Source organism: Cicer arietinum, chromosome 5, assembly GCF_000331145.2.
Source record: "Cicer arietinum cultivar CDC Frontier isolate Library 1 chromosome 5, Cicar.CDCFrontier_v2.0, whole genome shotgun sequence".
NCBI lineage: Eukaryota > Viridiplantae > Streptophyta > Magnoliopsida > Fabales > Fabaceae > Cicer > Cicer arietinum.
The window spans coordinates 328,460-353,335 of record NC_021164.2 but is presented as its reverse complement, the minus strand read 5'-3'; the positions used below and the strand labels follow the sequence as shown (position 1 = coordinate 353,335).

Here is a 24,876-nt window from a genome sequence, read left to right as displayed (position 1 = left end):
ATCAACATGAAAGAAGTGGCAACGACCAAGAGTTCTGAGTTTTTAGTTTTTTAAGTTAATTTAGAAAACAAAACATGTTGGTAAAAAATGGGTTTAAGTTGATTTTTTACACAATTTCATAAAAGTTTTCTCTTAAATACAAAATCAAAACAAGAGGTTTTATAATTCTAATTTATGTTATAACTTAATATGTCATCATTAGTGGTCATTAACCATCATCCCGATTACAATCGACCACCACTCTGGTCACTAACGACCACCACTATGACATCAACCACTCTGATCACCGTTAACCATCATTTAATGACTCCAGCACCTGGTGACCACCACTTAGACCCCATTGGACACCAATCCAACAACCACTAGTCATTGATCACTACTTCAACCACCACCGACTACCTTCGACCACTTCATCCCTCATTGGCCACAACTGCAACCTCGATCGAACACCCCTTCTAGCCACCACTATTCAACGATCATTGCTTCAATCGACCACCACTTAAACCACCAGATCCATCACTTAGACTACCACATGTGACCCCGACAATGGATTATCTCATGTGTAATGATTTACATATAACAGACTAATTTGTAGTCTTCTACTATTCAAAAGGAAAAAGAAATATATGAAATGTTTTTCTAATACCGAGACATCACACGTTAGTATTTTATTTTTTTTTAATTATAGTATCACTGTCAATAATCTAAATAAAAAAAATCCATGTCATATGTGTTTGGTTTTGTTTTCGTGTCTTGTTCTCTTTCTAAATTCTGAACCAGTCTCTCGTCACATCAGTGTCACATCAGTGTCACAAACAAGTGAGATGAACATTTTCTCTCTCTCTCTCTCTCTCTCTCTCTCTCTCTCTCTCTCTCTCTCTCTCTCTCTCTCTCTCTCTCTCTCTCTCTCTCTCTCTCTCTCTCTCTCTCTCTCTCTCTCTCTCTCTCTCTCTCTCTCTCTCTCTCTCTCTCTCTCTCTCTCTCTCTCTCTCTCTCTCACTCATTTCAGTTATTTGCAATGCAGCCTCGCCAGAGTTGTGTCCGGTCATCGGCAGCGGAGGAGAAAAAGAAATCAAAACATTTTATGAAGGCCATTCTTCCCTCACCTATTCATGCTACTCAACTAGTAAGTCCATTTCACTTTCTTAATTTCTCTCTTTGCCATAAAAAATAGTATTTAATGTTTTTTTTTAGAGGCAAAAAACTTTAAATCACTTTTGCATGCACTTAGCTGAAGCTGCTAAATAACTTATTATGTTCCTACTCCTAATGAATGGGTTGTTATGACTTATGCAGAGAATTCCAGATGAATTTATAACAAGATTTGGGAATGAACTCAACAATGTTACTACAATTACTGTTCCTGATGGTTGTATTTGGAAAATCACACTCAACAAATGCGGCAAAGACGTTTTCTTCCAAAACAATTGGCAAGAATTCACAGAATACTATTCAATAGGTTATGGTTCATATTTAGATTTCAAGTATAAAGGGAAATCTAAGTTTAATGTCATTATATTTGATTCAACTTCTGTTGAGATTTGCTATCCAAGTACTAATGAAGAACCAAACATAAAGTGTCCTAGGAAAATATCCAAGGTTGAAACAAGTGACAAGAATCATGGGACTGAATTCAACTCTGCTTCTAAAAGAGCAAAGGATGCTGCTTTTTTTCGTTCAACATTCATTAAAAACAGATATCCGGTGAGGATGATTTTACTTTGTAGATTTTGGTTTGAAGTAAAAATTGTTTATGTTGTCACTTAAATTTGATCTCTCCTCCTACATTGTGCAGTATGTTCATTCTGATTTTGCTTCAAAGTATCTGAAGCCAAATGTTCCATTCAAGCTCCAAAATTGTCATGGACAGCAATGGAAAGTATTTTGTGCATTGCAAGAAGCTGGAAAATCGGCAATGCGAATAACGAGGGGATTCAGAAAATTTGCAAGGGAAAACAATCTGTCATGTAGAAAGGAATATGAGTTTAAGCTGATCAAGAGGAAGCCTGTTGTTGTGCTACAAGTTACTACATCTTGCACGGTTAAAAAATGTTTCATATTCGTTTTTGTTTTATGCATTTTTCATGATATCATACATTAGATTTTTACTCAGTTTTTTGTCTCTGTGTGTCTTCACTAATGTCTGACCTGTTGTGTTGTAATTTAAATGACAATCATTGCTAGTTATATTTGTTATGGGTAGTTTTGTTAGTTACTAGTTATTCCAAATACTCTTAAGAGTGTGTTTGGATGGGGTAATTGGAAATTCTAGAGAAATTTCAGGCAATTCAAATACTTCAATTGAGTTCTTTTCATTTCTAAATTTTGTTGTTTGGATAAAATAGTTGTTCTTTTAAAATTATACTATTTTTATAAATTTCAAAAGTTTTGGGATAAAAATGAAAAGTAAATTTAGGCCAAAACTAAAATTTTGTACAAGTTGAGGGACTATTTTGCAATTTTAAGGGATCAACTTGCAAAATTTGAAAAAGTTTAGAAACCAATTTGCAAACAAATAGGGATTAATATGCAAATTTTGAAACATATAGGGTCAAAATTATAAACTTGCAAAAATTATAAGGACCATTTCATGATTTATATATTATAAAGTAAGCTAAATTGCACATGTGGTCTCTTAACTTAATTTTAATTAACGTTTTAGTCCTTTATCTTTTTTTTCCCGAATTCGTCCTTTATTTTAATTTTAAGTGACAATTTGATATTTTATGTTTTAAAATGTCAACAATGTTGTCCATTTTTTACAAAAATTCAAAAAAAATCATCAAAATTTTCAAACAAAAGCCATAAAATTCATTATTATATTCAATAAAATGCAAATTTAATCAAATTTTGATGTTGTTGGCGATGAAAATATGAATTTATTCGAATATTTGAGTTATGTATTTGATGAAATTTGCATTATATTAAAGATGATTATTAATTTTATGGACGTTAGGGATAGCAGATGTAATTTAGCTTATAAAGTAAAGAGGAAATATATGATTCTTAGGTTTTAAGTGCTATTTGAAATTATTTAAATTTAACTTTCACAAAATACCTCATGAAATCTCTTCATTTTGAAAATTCTCCAAACTTATTATTTAAACAAGTTAATTTGCTTGAAGAATTTGAACTCCCCTAGATTACATTCCCTCGAAAAAATTTCTCATCCAAACAAACTCTAAGTGTGTGAGTGTGTTTTCTTTTCCAACATGAACCACTCTCTCCTCATGTCACATTACTCTTTATTTATAATGTGAATTTTTAAACTGAATGTGTATAGTGTGAATACTTATTACTTATTGCAATGCAGCCTTGCCGGCGAAGGTGTGTCGGGTCATCGGTGGAGAAGGAAGTTAGGGAATCAAAACATTTTAAAAAGGCCATACTTCCCTCACCCTTTCATGCCAACAAAATTGTAACATTCACTTCTCTCTCTCTCTCTCTCTCTCTCTCTCTCTCTTTTGAGATAGTTACTTTGATTTGTTCTCCCTATTGAGATATAGAATGATTCTAAATAACCATTTCATTATTGCTTGATTGAATTGAGATCAATGGATTACAAAGTATATATAGAGCTAGGAGTTAGTTAGAGTACAGAACTAACTTAACAGGAACAAAACTTTTATTGCACAGATGATAAAACTAACCAATGTTGACTAATTCAATGGTTTTATTTTCTTGATTCTCTTTATCCTCTACAACCCTTTGCAAACTCAAGGGGAATGGTTATGAATCATGAGTTTGAGTCGACATTTAAGAAACATGGCTGTTGAGGTTGGCTTGGTTATAATGTCAGCTGTTTTTTCAGTGACAGGAATGTGATGAATGCATAATTCTTTGTTCTGAATTTTCTCGCGAAGGATATATAGATTCAATTGAAAATATTTGGTTCTGGAGTGAAGTATAGGGTTGGAAGAAAACATATTGCACTGATGTTATCACAGTAAATGCGAGAATGAGTGGTGGAAGAGATGTGGAATTCATGAAGGAGAGTTTTGAGCCATAGGATTTCTGCAGTAACTGTTGCAAGACTATATTCAGCTTATGTGCTGGATCTTGAGACTACATTTTGTTTCTTTAAGGACCAAGAGACTATGCTATTACCTAAGTAAACACAAAAGCCAGTTGTGGAGCGCCGAGACTTTGTTAACTGCATATGCAATGTCAGGACGAGTTATTGTAGCATACTGTAGTCCTCCTACTATGGATCTGTAGAGAGAAGGATCTTCAATGTCAGGGGTATCAGAGGCCATAGGTTTAGGTAAAGGATTATAATTTTTCTTGTTGGTCTTGTGAACCAAATCTTGAATATATTTAGTTTGTGTTAAGCTGATGGTGCCAGATGGATTGTGCTGAACTTGTATCCCAAGAAAGTAATGGAGATCACCCAATTGTTTGAGAGGAAATCTGGAGTTGATCAGAGAGTTGATAGCTTGTAAGGAGTTTCTGGTGATGATAACATCATCTACATAGACAAGGATGAGAAGAGTACAAGATCAAGATGGTGTAACCTTTGTAAATAGAGAAACATTACTTTTAGTGGACTGAAAACCAGAGGTTGTGAGGAAGGAATGTAATTTTTGGAACCAAGCTCTTGGGGCCTGTTTGAGGCCATAAATGGCTTTGTGATGTTTGCAAACAAGAGATCTATCACCTTGTTCATAGCCAGAGGGTTGTTCCATGTAAATTGACTCGGAGAGATCACCATTGTTGATAGGCCAGTTGTGAGTAAGAGCAATGGTGAGCACAACTCTGATTGTGGTGTACTTGACTACTTGGCTGAATGGCTCATAAAAATCAATTCCCTCTTTTTGATGAAATCTCTTAGCAACCAATCTAACCTTGTGCTTTGAAACGGTGCCATTGGGGTTGTATTTTATTCTGAACACCCATTTGCAGCCAATAATGTTGCATTGAGGAGTAGGTGAGACAAGAGTTGGGGTTTTGTTATGGAGAAAGGCTGCATATTCTTGATCCATTGCATTTTTCCAATGCGGTGAGTTGAGAGCTCTCTTGATGGTTTTAGGTTCAGTGTGTTGGTTGTTGTATAGGCTCTGTGAGTTGTCTTGACAGTATTGGTTCAATATTTTTCTTACTTGTAGAGGAGGCCATTAGTGTTGTCAAAATGTGTTCTTGATGATGTTGGTTGCTTGGTGAAGAAGTGAAGTAGGTTTTTGGTTTGAAGAGGCCACATTTTCCTCTAGTTTCCATACTGTGATATCATTATCTGTGATGCTGGATGAAATTTTGAAAAAAGTAACATATTCCTTACCTGCATCAGTTTGTTGAGATTTGATTTTGAGATCAAGTTGATTCTCAATCACGATTTGCACGTATCTTTGAAAACATATGTAGTCCTTTTGTGTCAAAGTGGTATATAAGTTGAATTATTTTCTTAGCTTAAGTTCTCTGTGAGAGTAATGGAAGTCTTATAATCCTATAGGCTAACCGACGAGTTATTAAATAACTAATTAAACATGTGATGATTATTGCAGAGAATTCCAGATGAATTTATAAAACGATTTGGAAATGAACTCAACAATGTTGCTACAATTATGGTTCCCGATGGTCGTGTTTGGGAAATAGGACTCGAGAATTGTGACGAGGACGTTTTCTTTTGCAACAATTGGCGAGAATTCTCCGAATACTATTCTATAGAATATGGTTGCTACCTGACTTTCAAATATAAAGGGAATTCAAAGTTTAGTGTTGTCATATTTGATGCAACTTCTGTTGAAATTTGCTATCCATTCAAAGATGCAAATGAAGAACCAAACACAAAGTGTCTTAGTGATGATTCTGTGGTTGAAATCAATGATGCTACTGATTTACCAAGTGAGAATCAAGTGTCAAAAAACCCTTCTTTTAAATCAACCATCAAGGCACGTCGTCTGGTGAGTGAGGATTTTAGTTTTTAAATTGATTTTAAATATATGTTGAATTGTAACTATTATATATATGCGCGTGCGCGCGCATATAATAATTGATGTATCCTTTGTTCAGTATGTTCCTGAATACTTTGCTTCAAAGTATCTGAAATCAAATGTTGCTGTGAAGCTCCAGAGTTGTAATGGAGAGGAATGGGAAGTTAATTAAGAAAATATATGTCATGATCACAGAGTTTGAGTTGATTAAGAAAATGCCAGTTGTGCTACAACTGATTAGTCTTTGATATTTAACAATTTATATTTACCAACTTATTTTTTCTGTTTTTCTTTTTTTTTAAATGCTTTAATGGGATAATTTTGCTCTTTTTGATCTTGAAGCAATGTAAATGTTTAGAATCCAACCTAAGACAAAATCTCACTGCTTTAATCAGTTCTGATTTAAATAAACTTGTGAATGTTGTAATTGCCAACTTGGGTATTGAACATTGCACAAGTTGTCTTAAAGGTTGGTTAGGAGTCTATGTAAACCTAATATAATGTTGAGTGGGGGATTGGTTTTTGGTTATAACTTATAAGTTACAATATTATGCTCGAATATTAAGTTTTTTATGTTACGAATATTAAGTTTTTTATACTGAGTTTAACTTATTATTACAAAATACTTATTATTACAAAATCAATTTATAAGGTAAATTGTGTATCCCTTTAAGAATTTATTCGAGGTTTTATCTTTTTTCCTACAAAGTAGGGCTATTCATGGTTGGCTTTTTTAAAAAATCAAACCATATCCATTTTAAAACCAATATATAGATTTAGATTTATAACTAAATCTATTATTTGGTTTAAAATCAGTTATAAAACCAATTGTAAAATTGGTTATGGTTAAATAACAGGTTTATAATTAAGCAACCGGTTTTGAAAATTTTAATTTTAAAATTGATTTTTTTTTTTTAAATCGGTTAAAATTTGATTATTTTTTAAAAAATTATTTATTCATAGTTTAAAAATCGGTTATTTAAAAAAATCAATTTTTTCGATAAATTTTTTTAAAAAAATCTCCAAATTTTTCGAGAAAAAATTCAATTTAAAATTATTGAGAAAAAAAGTTTTTTTTCCGATATTTTTTCGAAAAAAAAGTAAATTTTAATTTTTTTTTCAAGAAATAAAATCTCAAAATTAACAAAATATTGGTAGTGAATAAAAACCAAATACAAATATAAAATATAAGTGGTTATCTAACCAGTTTATAAATAAACCGAATTATAACCATATGATTTTAACTGAATATTTAAAATAGATTTAGATTCGGATTTGAATTTAAGTCTTATAACCGGATTTTGTACACAATCGTACTACAAACGGTTCACTAGCTAGGTTGAAATGGCTTTACGAGAGAATTACAATAGTAATTTCATTTCTAAGGTTGGAATGGAGTAATTTTATGTGCAGTATAACATTTTTTTACGAAACAAAAGCTGGAAGAAATAGACTCTTAATCTATATTATATGTACATCGTTTTGGCTTTACTTTTTCGTTCAATTTTATTTTTTATTTAAATTATTTTATTTATAATTGCACCATTTCTTATTTTTTGGTACAATTAATTTTACCATTCTTTACTAATTAAATAAGTAATGTATTTTAAATAATATAAACATGTAAGAATAGTGGGAATAATCATTTTTTGAGTTTTTTAATATTGTATTATTTATGAATATATTGGTCATATATAATTATTGGTTGAAATTGATTGTTTAAATAAGTGTTTAAAAATTGGAACTGATGTTTGATTCGGTTAAGGAAGTGGATCATTGAATCACTGATTAAATCAATTGGATCATTAGTTAAATAAATGATCACCAATTGAACTGCATGACTATTAACTTGATCTATATTTAAAAACTAAAATTTATAATATATTAATTTAATATTTAAAATTAAATATTATACTAACTTGATTTTTATTTTTATTTTTTTTACTTAATACTTTTTTTATAACACTTAGAAAAAAAGATATAATAAATTTATTTTCTAAAGATCTAATGTCAATATAAATATTATTCATATCGAATGTCAAAATAAGATATGAACTTTTATTCGTAAGGATAAAGAGCTTTGGGAGAGTTGGAGTATTTACGTGGAAATACGAGTATAACTTTTTAGTTTGAGATGTATCCCGATATGAACTTTTATAGGTTGTGTATTTTATAATTTGTATGGATTTTTATACTTAGTGTATTATAATTATTTTTACTTTTATATAGACGATATTAAAAATAATATTTATTTTAAATATTTATCGGTGATAAATATATGTCATATTTTTTATATTTTATTAATAATAAATATTTGTCTCGTATTTTTTTATATTTATCAATAAGTAATATTTGTCCCATGCTAACTTTATGTATCAAAGAAAAATAATTTTCTCGTATTGTTTTTATTATATTTATCAGTGATAAATATGTGTCCCTTATTCTCACCAAATTTATGATTTAATAAAAAAAAATTAAAACTTAATATTAAAATAATAATAATAATAATAATAATAATAATAATGATAATAAAATTTATTTATAGTTAATTAAATAAGTCGGTATTGTAGTCCTAAAATGCTTTTTTTAGGGACTTCTTAATTTTTTAAATAAATTGACTTTTAAAAAAGTCTTTCTCTGACAAATACATAAAAATATCTAACTCGGCAAACATCTATCGTAGGTTAGGTGATAAGCTTTTGTAGGTTGATCTAACCGATTTCCACACTTTAATGGTCAATATAAAATTTAAAGTTCTAGTAGATTTTGTTCCATAGATGATTAATGATTAAAATTATGGTTAACTAATTACATTCATTGAATGGTTAATAATATACAAAACTTTGTTATATTTTGAAATCATCTTCTATTGAAGTAATATTTTTACTAATAAAAAAATGACATTTATTATTCAATTTCATTGAGGACGTGATCGTAAAGAATACAAATTTAAAGTCGCTAAAAAAAATGAATTTGCGTACAAATTCATAACATTTAAATTAATAACACAAAAAGTCAAAATATACCGACAAACAATAATATTTAAAATATTATAATATTTACGAAATTAAAATTATTTTTAAAACAATAATTAATCAAAACTAATTTTTTAATTTAAATCAAATAAACATCACATAAAAAAATGAAACGATACCACATTAAAACAACAAATAAACTTACAAAATCACTTATAAAATAGGAAAGAAAAACAAATTAAATATTAAATATTAATTATTTAAATAAAATAGAGAAAAAATGTTAACTTAAAAAAATATTCAAAACCTAAAAAGAAGTATGTGCACCCTAACACCTACTTTTAAAGTAATTAAGCACGTGAGCTATTGTGTCAAAATATCATTTGAATTTGTTCATCAATTTAATATTTGACACTTCAAGGTGGAGATTGTTGGGGTTGATTGCAAGTCCCACATCCTTTAGTGTGGGAGAATAAGGAGAAGGCCAAGGCTATATATTGGGTTTTAGTCCTTTGTTTTCAAATGCACCAGTCAGCAATAGCACTTTAAACTTGTCAAACAAGTGTTGGCAAGATCTCCCTTGTTTTGGGAGATGATGGTGATCTCATCTAGAAGATAAAGTTTGTTCTTATGATATTTCCGCTATACCATGAAAAAGGACAAGTTATTGCTAGCGGATTCAGAACAGCACACGGGCATTAGTTGGCTGAAGAACTTCCTGGAAACCAAGCATTAGTTGGCTGAAGAACTTCCTGGAAACCAACATGGGAGTTGCACCATAAATTTCAGCTAGGTTTCGACATGAGAAAATTCTTGGAATGGTTTAGTTCCAAGTGTAGAAAATTCTTGGGATGGTTTAGTTCCAAGTGAATTGTACTTTTGATGGTGGAGTATGATTGTCGGTAAGACAATGGAAGCGGAAGCTGTAACTCTTACAATCAAGGTGGAGATTGTTGGGGTTGATTGCAAGTCCCACATCCTTTAGTGTGGGAGAATAAGGAGAAGGCCAAGGCTATATATCATTGGCCTTCTCCTTATTCTCCCACACTAAAGGATGTGGGACTTGCAATCAACCCCAACAATCTCCACCTTGATTGTAAGAGTTACAACTTCCGCTTCCATTGTCTTACCCACAATCATACTCTACCATCAAAAGTATACTTCACTTGGAACTAAACCATCCCAAGAATTTTCTCCACTTGGAACTAAACCATTTCAAGAATTTTCTCATGTCGAAACCTAGCTGAAATTTATGGTGCAACTCCCATGTTGGTTTCTAGGAAGTTCTTCAGCCATCGACACATCACCACACACCTTGCATCAATGTCAACCAATGCCCGTGTGCTGTTCTCAATCCGCTAGCAATAACTTGTCCTTTTTCATGGTATAGTGGAAATACCATAAGGACAAACTTTATCTTCTAGATGAGATCACCATCATCTCCCAAAACAAGGGAGATCTTGCCAGCACTTGTCTCAGAGTCTTTTTCAGATACTGCTCCACCTGGACAATTTCTCTTCACATGCCCAGACTTTCCACACTCCCAGCACACCAAATTCTTTGCATGTATCTGCTTTCCATTAGCCCCACTTCTAGTCAGCAACATTGAGCTTGATGAAGTGATTTCATCATTTTTCATTCTCCTTTCTTCAGAAATAATTTTAGTTGCAACTTCTTCAAAACTCAAACTTTCCTTCCCATACATCAGAACAGGTTTAAGATGAACATAGGAAGGTGGAAGGGACAAAATGAGCCTTAACGCTTTATCTTCATCATCAATCTCAACTTTGATAGATTCCAACTCAGAGACAATATTATTCAAAGTACTAAGATGATCAGAGATTTTCGTACCCTCATCCATGCGCAGATTGTGGAATTGCTCTTTCAACAACAACCGATTTGAGATGCCTTTAGCCTGATATAACCCTTCAAGCTTCTCCCAGAGTTGGTTGGCTATGACATATTCTGCACATTCGCAAGAACATTCTTTGCCAAACACAGACGAATTGCACTTGGAGCTCTCAAATCTAGTTCCTCCCACTTGTCGGCCTCCATGTTGGAAGTGTTTCCATTGTATAAGCACATCCTTGACTTGTACTTTCCACAAGCCAAAGTTGATTCTTCCATCAAACTTCTCTATGTCAAACTTCATAACGCTTGAATAAGACATAGCAGCTGACCGAACCTCCGAACCTGGCTCCGATTGTACATGTTGGGAAAAATAGCATAAGTTAAAAAAATTAAGACACAATCACAACACAAGAATATAACATGGAAACTCCAAAACCGGAGAAAAAACCACAGCCGCTGCCTAAACCTGCAACAACACATAGACTTCTCTCAGATACAAACTTAAAGTGCTATTACTGACTGGTGCATTTGAAAACAAATGACCAAAATCCAATATATAGCCTTGGCCTTCTCCTTATTCTCCCACACTAAAGGATGTAGGACTTGCAATCAACCCCAACAGTTTTTATATTCTTTAATTTTTTCTTCTCGTTTTCGTTCTCTGTTTTTAGGTAAAATCGTTCTTTCTTTTTCAGTATACTAACTGAGTCTCTAAAATAAAATCATCTTTCATTTACAAAAACAATAAATATAAAATCCCCTTAAAATTTTCTATCTTTTTATAAATTTTTATTTAAATTTTCAACTATATTAATTATTATTTTATAAAAATATCGGTATTATCAATTAATTTATATTATTTTCTACCATCAACAATAAATACAATAATAAAAATATCAACCAATTTTTTTCAAGTTAACAATATTAATATTTAATCAATTAATGCTGATATCTACTTTCTTCTGGTATTTCATTATTTTTGTCAGTATCTTTGTCTTGTTAATAGCCTTTGCGTGTGTTCACTAAAAATTCTGAAGCACGGTATCTAGTCACATTACGTCAGCCGATTATTATTCTTTATAATTAAATATTTCATTTGAGTAAATAATTATACAATTAATTAATTACAACTATTAAATATATTTAACTTTATCGGTAACTATAGTTAAAGGCATATCCATAAATAGATAGGATGTTTAAACATTTATATATAATTATAATATATATGAAAAGTAAAGTGAATGTGTAAAGTAAAGCAGTAATTATTGCTATGAAGTCTCGCCGGAGAAGTTGTGTCCGATCAACGGCGTCGGCGGAGGAGAAGAAATCAAAACATTTTATGAAGGCCATTCTTCCGTCACCCATTCATCAGAACCAAATTGTATGCTATCACTATCACTCTTTTCTCTCTTCTAATTACTACTAATTACTACTACTTATTTATTATCAATCAATCTATAAATGTGAAACTCTACTCTTAGGGCATGATGCATTGCTGCTTAGTATGTCTTTGGTTGTAAAATTTTATTTTGAATGGAAATTTCATAAACATGTCATGTCACTCTCTTTTGAAGTTTGTTCCTATAATGGATGCAGAGAATTCCAGATGAATTTATAAGAAGATTTGGAAATGAACTCAGTAATGTTGCTACAATTACTGTTCCTGATGGTTCTATTTGGAAATTCACACTCAACAAATGCGGCAAAGATGTTTTCTTTTCCAACAATTGGCAACAATTCACACAATACTATGATATAGGATATGGTTCCTACCTGTCTTTCAAATATAAAGGGAATTCTAAGTTTAGTGTTATTATATTTGATGCAACTTCTGTTGAAATTTGTTATCCAAGTACTAATGAAGAACCAAACATAAAGTCTCCTAGTCCTAATCCTGGTCCTAAGAAAAGGTCCAAGGTTGACACAACTGAGAAGAATCATGAGACTAAATTCATATATGCTTCTAAAAGAGCAAAGGATGCTGCCAATCAGTTCTACCCGAAAAACCCGTTTTTTCGGTCAACATTAAATAAAAATAGATATACAGTGAGCATGATTTTACTTTAAGTAAATTGTTTATGTTGCCATTGGTACTTCAATTATTGATCTCCCATCTATTGTGCAGTATGTTGCTTCTAATTTTGCTGAAAAGTATCTTCTGCCGAAGGTTCCTATCAAGCTCCAAAATTCTCATGGACAGCAGTGGGAAGTTTCTTGTGTATTCAATATGGGCAGAACATTCGGAATGAGGATAACAGGTGGATTTTGTAAATTTCAAAGGGATAACAATCTGTCATTGGGAGATACTTGCGTGTATGAGCTGATCAAGACGAAGCCGGTGGTCGTGTTACTAGTCACAGAGTTTCGTGCGGATCACTATCTCCATTAACAGCTTATGTATTCTGTAATTGTACCGCGATTATGAATGAGGCATCATGTTGCATGCCTAGATGTGGTTTTGGTATTTGATATATATATGCATTGTACCAACTAGTAACAGACACTTATTTTATTCTGTTTTAAAATCTTTAGGGTGTTCTAGTTCAAATACTTGAACTATGTTTTGGGGATGTTGTCATGGAAAATCTTACTTCTACCATATCTATTTTGTTGGCTATGAGACATTGGTTTGATTCATTTGGTATTTATTAGATATGTTTCATGATAGGAAGAAACAAAATGAAGCCAACTGTAATTTTATTTAACCCATCAAAATTCTTTGCACTTTTTACTATGTGTTGAATAAACAATTAATATTGGTTGACAAAGCCAAAACATGAAAAAACAAAAGTTAATATGACTATACTATACATATGAACCAAAAACAAAACAAAAGCTTACACAAGTCTCTTTCTTAATAGTTGAATACTACATTGTCTCAAAGGCAATAAATAATATCATGCTCTTCCTCTATTATATTTCAAGATTATATGAAAAATGAAAGTAAAATAAATGAAACAAATAATGTTGATCATTAAGCTACGGAATTTGAGCTATTTCCACTAAAATTTTGTGGAGAGATTGTGGCTTGGAGAAGAATGGACAGTGGTCACTGCCTTTGATTTTGAAAACTCCTTCAGGTGGATTTTCCCTTACTAGCTTCTCTTGGACATCAGGTGAGAGAGCGCGATCATCCAGCGTTTGAATGTAGAAACGGCGAGCAGTGCCATATTTGTCTGGAGATAAACACAGCTTCTCCATGATTGGACCGATAGGGCTATGTCTCATTGAAACCATGGCTAAAGCAACATCCTGTAATACAATACACCTCATATCAAATTTTACAAAATCAGATGCTTTTATATAATTAGAATCAATTAAATCTGGCTGGAAATTAAGGTAGTGATAATATAGTCTTATTGGTCATTTTAATGCCAATAATTCCAAGCTGTATCAAAACTAACCTTAGTTGATTTACTTAGGAACCTACAAATTTAACCATTCTACTCCTAAGTCATTGGGTAAAAATAGTATCTGTTGTTTTAAAAAATACCAAAAGACATTGGAAGATTGTCCAAGAAGAAGTTAAGCACGATGAAAGGGAGCATAAGGCAGAAACTAGGAAGAATGAAAACAAAGATAAAAAGTAAGAATGCAACAAGAATGTTTTCAGGACTTCTGCATATATCAGTTATGATAACTCCCTTGAAACATGGGCAAAAATCAAGTAAGAAATGAGTCTATTGAAGAAATAAGGAATAGAAAATAGGACCCTAACGAAAAGATACCAGAACAGGTAATAGACCAAATTTATGGAGTAATTTGTTTCATTACAAAAAAATTCTAAAACAAGATATGATAGTCTGTTCATCCATTGATCATCATTGCTTCGACACATAAACCTTGGAGATGTGTCCAAAAGAGTGTCTAAGGTGAGTCAAAAACCATCAAAATATCTACACTGCTATTGGTATAAAAGTAATGTGATAATTACTTATTTGGTATTACCGTAGACAAGCTTTCCTCTTAAGCTTTTAACTGTGCATTTGTCAACACAGTAATACATTTCCGATGACACCAATATATTATAATATCTGAAATTATTGAGTTTTATATGCTTTTGTTTACCTATTTCTAAAAAATGAGAGAGTAATGAAAATAGCATTTGGTTCCAAAATTTTACTACTGATTATCAGAACTCACAAGTTAGACAGCTTTAAGTAGCCAATTTAAATGGAAAAGCAGCTAAAATTTTTGAAGGAAAAAAGGTAGAAATAGACTCAAATCCCGTTTACCTTTGTCGGGGATTGGTTAAAATACAAGCCTTTCATCTGCTCTTTCTCAAACATAAATCCTGTTGGGGGCTTTTCTTTACCATTAGCATGGATCAGAAACTTTGATTCTTGCATAAACTGTTCAGCAGATCCTAGCTGCAGTATAGATAATAAGTTATAACAATTATAAGATCTTCCAAGAGAAATGAAAAACAAGATGTAATTGGAAAAAGGAAAAAAAGTTCACTTGGTAATGAAAATACATCATTAAGAACTTTACTTTAACAGCTATAATAATGTTTAATTTGAGTGTGTATGGGATACAAAAGCATTCAAGCATCACTCTAATTATGAGCACATTTGGATATGTTTTTTCACAAAATATTATAAGTGCTTTTGATTTCTCAGAAACAAAAATATTCAGCTTTCTAGAAACAACCTTTATCTTTATTTTTTATTTTATTTTGAAGAGCCAAAATATTTAGCTTTTCCAACTTTTTACTATTTTTGTGATTATGGCAGATAAGTCATGAGCAGCATATTAGAGCAATGAAAGATTCACTGGAACGTTGGCTAAGACTTCAAGTTAGAACCATAGAATTTGAATCATTTAAATTCAAAGAACAATGCGACAGTAAATCTGTGATAATAGTCTATTATCATAGATTGATTGTCGCATGAAGAAATTACCCCAATTAGTTTAGTTGGCGCACAACACATTAAGTTAAAATGTTTTAGCATGTAAAATCGTTAAGAAACTTAAGTATGATTAGAGGATTATTCACCATATAATATGTGAACTCTAAAAAATTCGAATATTTTGACCCTATTTTGGCACGTCTTGTGCTTGAATAGGTGGCTTTTTTAATGAATTTTAGCTTCTTTAGAAACAAAACTCTAAAAAATTCAAGTAAATGAAGAAAAGAGTGTTATCAATTGTGGATTGTTAAAATTCCACTACGCTATAGTGATATAGTCGCTATTTTACAACACTTTGTATTAAATAGTATATCGAGGAGCAATGGCGGTTTGATCAAATTCTGCTATAGCACTATAGCCACTTTTTGACAACATTTGAAGAAAGTACTAGATACCTGATCAGCAAAAACATCAAAGGGCCTTTGGCCATCGGTCATCATTGTAGCACAAAGGAAAATCGCTTTTGAGATCTTATGTAGATAGTGTTCCAATGCATAAGAAATGCAAGCACCACCAATGCTATGACCAACAAGAATAACCTGCAAAATTTCCATTTTCATGAAATATATTCATAACAGAATGCAGGACAATAAATGTTTTTAATTTCAATGTCACACATCTGAACCTTTTCGTCCTCGGGAAGGTTTTCAAGATAATCAGTTAAAGGTTTTGAATATTCTGCTAATGTAGTGACAGTATTGCTATCTGTGAGATCAATTCCAGATCCTGTAAGATCTAAGGCAACAGGCTGCAGTCCTACTTCTTCTAGAAGGGCAACAGTCTTGTACCAACACCATGCTCCGAAACCTTCTCCATGGATCAAGACAAACTTCTTTGTTTTAATGTTCACCAGAAATTCTGGATCCTGAACAGGATATAGCAGGTTATAACTTTCACAATCGAAACGATAAAAACAGCATTGTTAAACCCTATAAATAATTTGACACATGGTTAACAAATCTTTTGTGCAAACACAAGATTGTGAAGAACATATTATATTGAATGTGCAAAGTCAAATCCTTTTCATCCAAGGTTCAAGCAAAACATTGGCAACTACCAAGAAAATATTAAGTGCATGTTTGGAATCAGGGTTAGTTTGACAAAACCACCATACCACCGTGATGTTGTTGAAACTCTAAAGTGTAACTTAAGCCAAAATCACAGCGGCACATCATGATTATGCCAAACTGTCAATCCAGCTATACACTTAAGAATAATTTTATGCATAAATTAACATTCCAAAGAGCCTTAAAAGAAAGAGATAGTTAATTTAGACTAAATCACAGGCAATCCAAGTGTATAAGAATTAAGCACCAACCTTAGAATAGATGGTGAGTGACTTCCAACAAAATTTGAGTCCAAACATGAAACAAGTAACAACCCTAATTGTCCCCCTAGATAGATACCTCTTCACTATAGACTCTAAATAGGAAGAAGAGAAAAATGTTCCAATAATGCTTAAGAAAAATAACTTTAGATAAAAACACATCAAAATTTATTGGAGTCAACATTACACAAGTCAGGGGAGTGGGGTATGTAAAGCAAGGAGTAGAAAATACAAAGAAATAATCTTAAAATAATTACATCTACTTTTCAGAATCACAGTGAATTGGTACTTTTCTAAATACATCACCTTTTTAGCCTATAAAAAATTAAAAAGTGACCCTTGATTTCTTTTTTATCTACACTTTTCAGACACAGTCATGTTTCCATTTACAATTGATTAATATTTTCTCTAAAGAATTACTTTAAGATCTTAATAACCCACTTTTTGTAACTGATCAAATGATTGAAAAATGAAAACTTTAAAATGAATAAGCCAGAAGCCAGAAGCCAGAAAAGAGTAAAACCTGTTTGTTGAGTGAGAGAGATTCAGGTAAAGTGCGTCTTCTAGAGCTAGTTGAAGCACCAATTCTTCTAGACATAGAACCTTCAAACCTTTGAGACAATTGATGTTGTTGAAGTGCCATAGATAATGCTTGAAGATGCAATTCTTCTTCAGTTACTAATTTCCTCTGTGATCTACTACTACTACTATTCATTCTCTTGCTTCTTGATCCAACAACATCTTTGGACTCTTTTTTTGTCATGCATATAAAACGATTACCCATTTTATTTAATTTTGTTCTAAGAAATGAATGAAATGAGGAAGGAAAGTTCTTTGTTGAAGGAAAAAGGGGTATCGGTTTTTGTTTGATTGTTTTGTTTTGTTTGTCTTTTTGTTGGTTTTCGGAGGAGAGGAGTTGTTGGCTATTAATGCACAAAATAAATAAATAAATATTTAAAAAAGAAAAAATGTGCCAATGAAATGAAACTACACAGAGTGTCTTGATTGAATTCCCAACTGATTTTTATAGCTTTCTTAAATTAAATGTTGCTTATTGTACCAAAATATTTATTAAATGTTGCTTCTCTTCGTTGGATTTCAATTTCAATCATATCATACTTTCTCCTACTTCATCAATTCATAGTAATTTCAATGCTCTTTTCTATTCTACCGTTATTTTCATTATTGCATCCATAAGTTACTTTAGTCATTTTTCGTCAAAAATAACACTCATACAATTTAGTCAACGTCCTTACTTTTTTTAATAAAATCAACAAAAAGGAACCAAAATTAATTAAATAATTAAAATAAAATAAAATAAAAATTAATTATTATTTCTTTATAATATTAATAATACAAAAAAATAGTAATGATAGCGAAGAAGTCAAAATAGGAAGAGAGTGGAGAGTGGAGAGTGGAAGAGTGGAGAGAAAGGTATCCTGAAAATAAGCACATTATCTTTTCAACGTGCATTCAGCTGCAACACATCTCATCGTGTGTCACTATTCATTATAAAACCTCCTTTCAATTTTTCTTTCTCCCATAATTAATTATTTATTGAAATACATAATTTCTTTTTTATTTAGACGGTTAATAATTATAGAGATAAATATTTAAAATAACATTTTATTTTAATAAATTTATTATACAATTATTTTTTTAGTATTCTGTAAAATGTATTAGAGGATTTTATAATAAGAGAGATGAACTTTTTTTTTTCTAAGTGTGTCACGTTATTACTATTATCAGTATTATTGTTATTATTATTTATTATTATTATTACCGGCACTATAATGCCTGTAATTAGGGTATATTTCAGTTAGTATAGATAAATTTTGATCAAATTTGATATTCTTTGATTTTCAATTTACAATTTTTTTATAAAATTTAAATCAAAAGAATTCAGTCACGAATGAAATGGATTATGTTTGCAGGATACAAAGAGATAAAATATTATAAAAAATTAAATAAATTTTACGACTTAAATGTAATTTTGATAATTCTTTTATTAAATATTCTCTTTAGTTATTTATTTTTTTTTTAAATTCATTTTTGGTATTTATCTTTTATAAATAATGATCGTTAGTCTTTTGTAATTGAATATAAAAGAATGAAACTGCAAATAAAATAATTAAAAAAAATGAGTGATGTAGAAATTTTTTCTTAATCAAAGTGACACAAGTGGTAAATTTCCATTTGAATTCGGTATCTTGAGATTACCAGCTATTACCTCGAGTATAAAGGAAATGTAAAATTTGAAGAGAATACCACATCAAAATTATGTTATTAGTAGAAAATTGAGTTTTTAATACAATCAGTTAAGTTGTGCCACCAGATTTAACAAATGGATGGATGTATATTTAAGTCGTGCCACCAGATTTAACAAATGGGTGGATGTATATTTAAGTCGGTCGTCCGTATGAACGAGTTAACAAAATGAGGCGGTGACAATTTTGTAAATATGTGAAACACGTTTAATACGGTTATATTGGCAACCGACTTAAGAACGACGGTAAAAATAAAAACAAAAAATTAATATATCCCATTTTGGTTATATAGACTTAATTGAAGTTTTGATAATTCTATTTTCATAATTCACAAAATTAATCTCTTATTTTAAAATTGAACAGTTTTTCTTATATAAAATTGTTTTTTCAATTTGGAGCAATTAATCGCAATACCTGTGGACTTAAAAGCAAAGTTTCCATACGAATTCTTGCTGTGTATATACAAATTCTCGTAATACCTATTGACTGATCATATTATACAACGAGTGTCTTTATTTTTTAGTATACAATACAAGAGTGTCTGATGAGTACTAATATTAGTAAACGTTTTATTATTATTATTATTATTATTATTATTATTATTATTATTATTATTATTATTATTATTATTATTATTATTATTATTATTTTAAACTATCGTTTTTATAATTAATTGTGTTAAAGTAATTCCTAAGTAATAGAGATATCGAGGATAAGAAAAGAAGGAAATAAAGTTTGTTTAAGGAAACAACTAATAGTAAATATATGGGTAAGGAAAATGAATAAATTAAAAAAGCATATTACATGCTCTTGTCTGTATTATAATAAAAGTTTAACTTCAATTTTTATTAATTCGTAAAATTAGTTTTTTTCTTTAAAAGTTAACAATTTTATTCACTCTTTTATATTTTTTTAATTAAAAAAATATGGGTTTGAAGTTTTTTAATAACATATAGTAGACAATGTATAATCATTTATATATATTAATTATTTATATATTATTAATTAAAGTATAAAAATGATTAATTTCATAAGTTGAATATCAAGTTTTTATAAGTTTTGTTACAATTTTATTGGTATTAATCATTCAATATTGTCATATCAAGTTTTTTCACAAGTGCACGGTATTATGGCGTAGTAAAAATTAACGTTCCCACAAGGATTTTATTATGAGTACTAGTGTCTCTTTACTATGATGATTAGCTAAAACACTAAATGTTGATAATGATTTTTGGTTTAAAATTCACAATAAAAATAAAGCTTTGGAATTGTAGTTTTCATAATGATGGATACAATTAATCTTCTATGAGTTATGGGTGTTAAACTAATAACCAACCTATTTTCATGATTGATGTATTAGCAAAATCATTTAAGAGTATCTTTTATGATTTCAAAAGAACCAAAATCTATTTTCATGATTTGATTCTCTTGTCCAATCTTACGGGTCAGATATCAAATCTACCTTTTGGTATATTATTTGATGTCTAAGTATGAATATGATTCTTACTAAGATTGGATTAAAAGATTAACACTCATGACAAAAAGAAATAGAAATTGTTAGAGATCTAACATTGAAAATCCTATAATCATAAGACAAGGAAAATCTACTCACATATGATCATAGTAGAATCAAAGCTTAAATATAAAAACATTTAAAATATAAAATAACAGAATAAAATAATAAAATAAAAATAGAAAAATAAATATTATTGAAACTATAAAATTTCTAAGAGAAATACAAGAACAAAAGAAAGAGTAGTAAGAGATTGTGTGTAGAAGTGTCCCTAAAATTGAGTATTTTGGTCCTTTTTATAGTCTTAGGTGCCTTCATTAGATTTAAATACAAGAAACCATTAGAATTTCATAGGAGAAAAACTGTTCAGAAGAAAATGAGCCATTTATGGCCATTACTGCTAGACAGTAATATGTGCAGTTGCAGAAGATTAACAGATTATGGTCATAATGGTTATTAATATCAGACATTAATTCTTGTTGACTTGAATAGACAAATTCCTATTTTATTTTATTTTTTTCGTGCATCCATTATGACGGTAATGACTATTATGGCCAGACAATAATGTTTGTTGGAACTTTTATTTTATTTTTTTGATCATGATGCACCACTTGACTTCAAGATTCTTTTGCTCGAAAAATCTTCACTTATTCCTTCCCTTCTCTTTGCAATCAAAACAAAACAAAATGTAGTAAAATAGAACTAAAATCAAATTAAAACATCAAATTAACCTATCAAATAAAACTATAAAAATAGATTAATTCTAACTTATCAAATTCCCTTATGCTTGAATCATTGCTTTTCCTCAAGCAATTATTCCAGGTAAAATTTATGGACGAGCAATACACCATGAATAGGAACTCAATATTCAGTTCAAGTGTATGCAATAGGCAACTTCCAAGATTCCCAAGACTTCGGATTCTTCGCATTCAAAGAGAGAAAAATCAATAAAAAAAATATATATATAAAAATGAAATTTTTTAGTCTAATCGGTATAGAAAAAGAGAATTAATATAAAAAAAAGTCCACGACAATGGCACCAAAATTTGATAAGACCGCAAGTGCACGGTATTATCGCGTAGTAAAAATTATCATTTCCACAAGGACTTTATTATGAGTACTAGTGTCTCTTTACTATGATGCTTAGCTAATACACTAAATGTTGATAATGATTTTTGGTTTAAAATTCACAATAAAAATAAAGCCTTGGGATTGTAGCTTTCACAATGATGGATACAATTAATCTTCTATGAGTTATGAATGTTAAACTCTTAAAAATCAGATAAATAATTGTAACTAATGTTTTATTTCAAAGAAAAAAAATGTATTTTAAACTAATAACCAACCTATTTTCATGATTGATGTATTAGCAAAATCCTTTTAAGAGAATATATCTTTCATCATTTCAAAAGAACCAAAATCTATTTTCACGATTTGATTCTCTTGTCCAATCTTAGGGATCATATATCAAATACACCTTTCAATATATTATTTGATATCTAAGTATGAATATGATTCTTACTAAGATTAGATTAAAAGATTAACGCCCACGACAAAAAGAAATAGAAATCGTTAGAGATCCAACATTGAAAATCCTACAATCCCAAGACAAGGAAGATCTACTCACATATGATCATAGTAAAATCAAAGCTTAAATATAAAAACATTGAAAATATAAAATAACATAATAAAATAATAAACAAAAATAGAAAACTGAATATTATTGAAACTATAAAATTTCTAAGAGAAATACAAGAACAAAAGAAAGAGTAGTAAGAGATTGTGTGTAAGAATGTCCCTAAAATTGAGTATTTTGGTCCTTTTATAGTCTTAGGTGCCTTCATGAGCTTTAATTACAAGAAATCATCATAATTTCATAGGAGGAAAACGGTTCAGTAAAAAATGAGTCATTTATGGACATTACTGCCAGACAGTAATATGTGCAGTTGTAGAAGATTAACATATTATAGTCATAATGGTCATTACTGTCAGACTGTAATAGATGCAACAACATAAAATAAACAAATTATGGCCATAATGGTCATTACTGCTAGACTATTATTTTATTTTATTTTTTTCGTTCATCCATTATGGTTGTAATGACTATTATGGTCAGGCAATAATGTTTGCTTGAACTTGAGTTTATTTCATTTTCTTGATCACGATGCACCACTTGACTTCAATGTTATTTTACTCCAAAAATCTTCACTTATTCCTTCACTTCTCCTTGCAATCAAAACAAAACAAAAATGTAGTAAAATAGAACTAAAATCGAATTAAAAATATCAAATTAACCTGTCAAATAAAGCTATAAAATAGATTAATTATAGCTTATCAAATTCCTTTATGCTTGAATCATTGTTTGTCCTCAAGCAATTGTTTCAGGTAAAAGTTATGGACAAGCAGACACCATGAATAAAAACTCAACATTCAGTTCAAGTGTATGCAATAGGCAACTTTCAAAACAAATAGATAACCAATATGACACTTATCTCTCAAATTCTCTTAGTGTTTCAGAGTAAATGGGCATTCACTCAAAGTTTCACCAATGCAATGTTTCTGCCATAGGCTTGATTATTAACCAAATCTCCTCTACATCTCTCATGAGAGCATATGTGAATTAAAAACACTTTTCAAGGTTGTAACGGGGCCAAGGGATAATAGGTGGAGAAAACCAATAAAGGGATATTCAAAAGACTATTTCAAATTAAACATATGATCATAGATACCCTTTTTGAATAATTGGAGCTCAACGTATTCAAATAATCTTTCATCAGCCCATACTTCAATCATCAGTCAAATGTGTTACTCAGAGTGGAGCACGTTATTGTGTCTTTTCAAACTGAGACTAAGAACATTTTTTTGTTCCTATTTTTGTTCTTCTTTTCTCCTTTTTTTTTATATAAAAAAAGTTGCTCCACTTTATTCAAAAGGGCACTCAATAATGATTTTATCGATAAAGCAAGGGACAAGAAAGATAATTCATAATGAGATAGTGTAAAAAGAATGATTCAATTCAATTAAAATAAAAACTGAAACTCAACTAAAAATTGAAAACTTAAAACTGAAGTTGAGTTATAAAAAAAAATTAGAACAGAAAAATAAAAACAATTTTGCTACCCACACTCTCATTTTGCTACTCACACTCATAAATTTTTAATAAAATTAAAATAACCAAAATACTCATTCCTTATTTGTCTCATTCTTTAAACTATGTGAATCGAATTCACGTAAACTACATGAACTCAAATCACGTATGTATTGCTAAATTGACGTAACATTTACGTGAATTGAGTTCACGCATACTATGTGAATTCAATTCATGTAGGTGTACGCGAATTGTACTTGCGTAGTGCCAGTAAATACTTAAACTTCTTTGCATACGCGAATTCAATTCACGTAGATGTATTTGAATAGTATTTGTGTATCGCCTATAATTTCTTAAATTGCATTTCATACATGAAAATAGGTCAAATAAGGATACATGATTTAAGTTTGTGTACATGTATTATTTACAATGTACATGAACTCAGAGTCGAGATATGTAATTCACGTACACCTACATAAACTGAGTTCACATATGCAATGATGTTTAAGTATTTACAAGCACTATGCGAACTCAATTCACGTAAGTGTATATAAATTGAGTTCACGTAGTTTGTATAAACTGAGTTCTCGTAAATGTTACGTCAATTTAGCAATACATACGTGATTTGAGTTCACATAGTTTACGCAAATTTAATTTACGTAGTTTAAATAATTAGACAAATAAGAAATAATCATATTGGATATTTCAATTTTGTGAAAAATCTATAGGACATAAATAGTAAAATGGGAGGCACAGAAAACAAAATTAAAACAAAAATCAATGTGACACCAATATAATTTTAAATTTAATAAATATGCATTTTTAGTATAAATTAGTTTTATATGGATTTCCAATAAAAAATAGTGTAATTTTTGTAAGTTATATGTTTAAAAGAGAATAAAATTGAATGATTTAGTATATAATAAAACACATTTAAATTATTGGATGTGAGTACAAAGAATAGTATGTTGTTTCCCATATCCGCGAGGGAGCATATAAGGAAGAATAGTAAACC

General features: G+C 30.2%; 3 protein-coding genes across 6 annotated transcripts; 2 read left to right on the top strand and 1 right to left on the bottom strand.

Annotated features, from left to right (window-relative positions):
- The first annotated feature begins 316 nt into the window (after window positions 1-316).
- On the top strand, window positions 317-6,214 carry LOC101496766 (putative B3 domain-containing protein Os03g0621600). 3 transcript variants are annotated; one of them, XM_073368222.1, is made up of 6 exons: window positions 317-819; window positions 1,025-1,126; window positions 1,297-1,704; window positions 1,796-2,041; window positions 3,314-3,418; window positions 5,499-6,214. In XM_073368222.1, exons 2-6 carry the CDS (start codon window positions 1,085-1,087, stop codon window positions 5,919-5,921), a joined length of 1,224 nt encoding a protein of 407 aa, XP_073224323.1. In that variant the 5' UTR covers window positions 317-819; window positions 1,025-1,084; the 3' UTR covers window positions 5,922-6,214. The 3 variants fall into 3 exon arrangements, with proteins under 3 accessions (XP_073224323.1, XP_027190005.1, XP_027190004.1); XM_027334204.2 differs by lacking the exon at window positions 317-819 and having other exon boundaries at window positions 944-1,126; window positions 1,796-2,023; XM_027334203.2 differs by lacking the exon at window positions 317-819 and having other exon boundaries at window positions 945-1,126.
- A 5,738-nt stretch (window positions 6,215-11,952) lies between these two features.
- LOC140920245 (B3 domain-containing transcription factor VRN1-like) lies at window positions 11,953-13,390 on the top strand. The gene is made up of 3 exons (XM_073368223.1): window positions 11,953-12,134; window positions 12,350-12,799; window positions 12,879-13,390. Exons 1-3 carry the CDS (start codon window positions 12,024-12,026, stop codon window positions 13,140-13,142), a joined length of 825 nt encoding a protein of 274 aa, XP_073224324.1. The 5' UTR covers window positions 11,953-12,023; the 3' UTR covers window positions 13,143-13,390.
- Window positions 13,391-13,530: 140 nt separating this feature from the next.
- Window positions 13,531-17,957, bottom strand: LOC101496436 (putative methylesterase 12, chloroplastic). Of its 2 annotated transcripts, none has more exons than XM_004499499.4 (5): window positions 17,517-17,957; window positions 16,292-16,531; window positions 16,062-16,205; window positions 14,989-15,123; window positions 13,531-14,005 (listed from the first exon to the last, which is right to left on the bottom strand). In XM_004499499.4, exons 1-5 carry the CDS (start codon window positions 17,775-17,777, stop codon window positions 13,733-13,735), a joined length of 1,053 nt encoding a protein of 350 aa, XP_004499556.1. In that variant the 5' UTR covers window positions 17,778-17,957; the 3' UTR covers window positions 13,531-13,732. The 2 variants fall into 2 exon arrangements, with proteins under 2 accessions (XP_004499556.1, XP_027190007.1); XM_027334206.2 differs by lacking the exon at window positions 17,517-17,957 and adding an exon at window positions 16,985-17,187.
- Window positions 17,958-24,876: the final 6,919 nt, after the last annotated feature.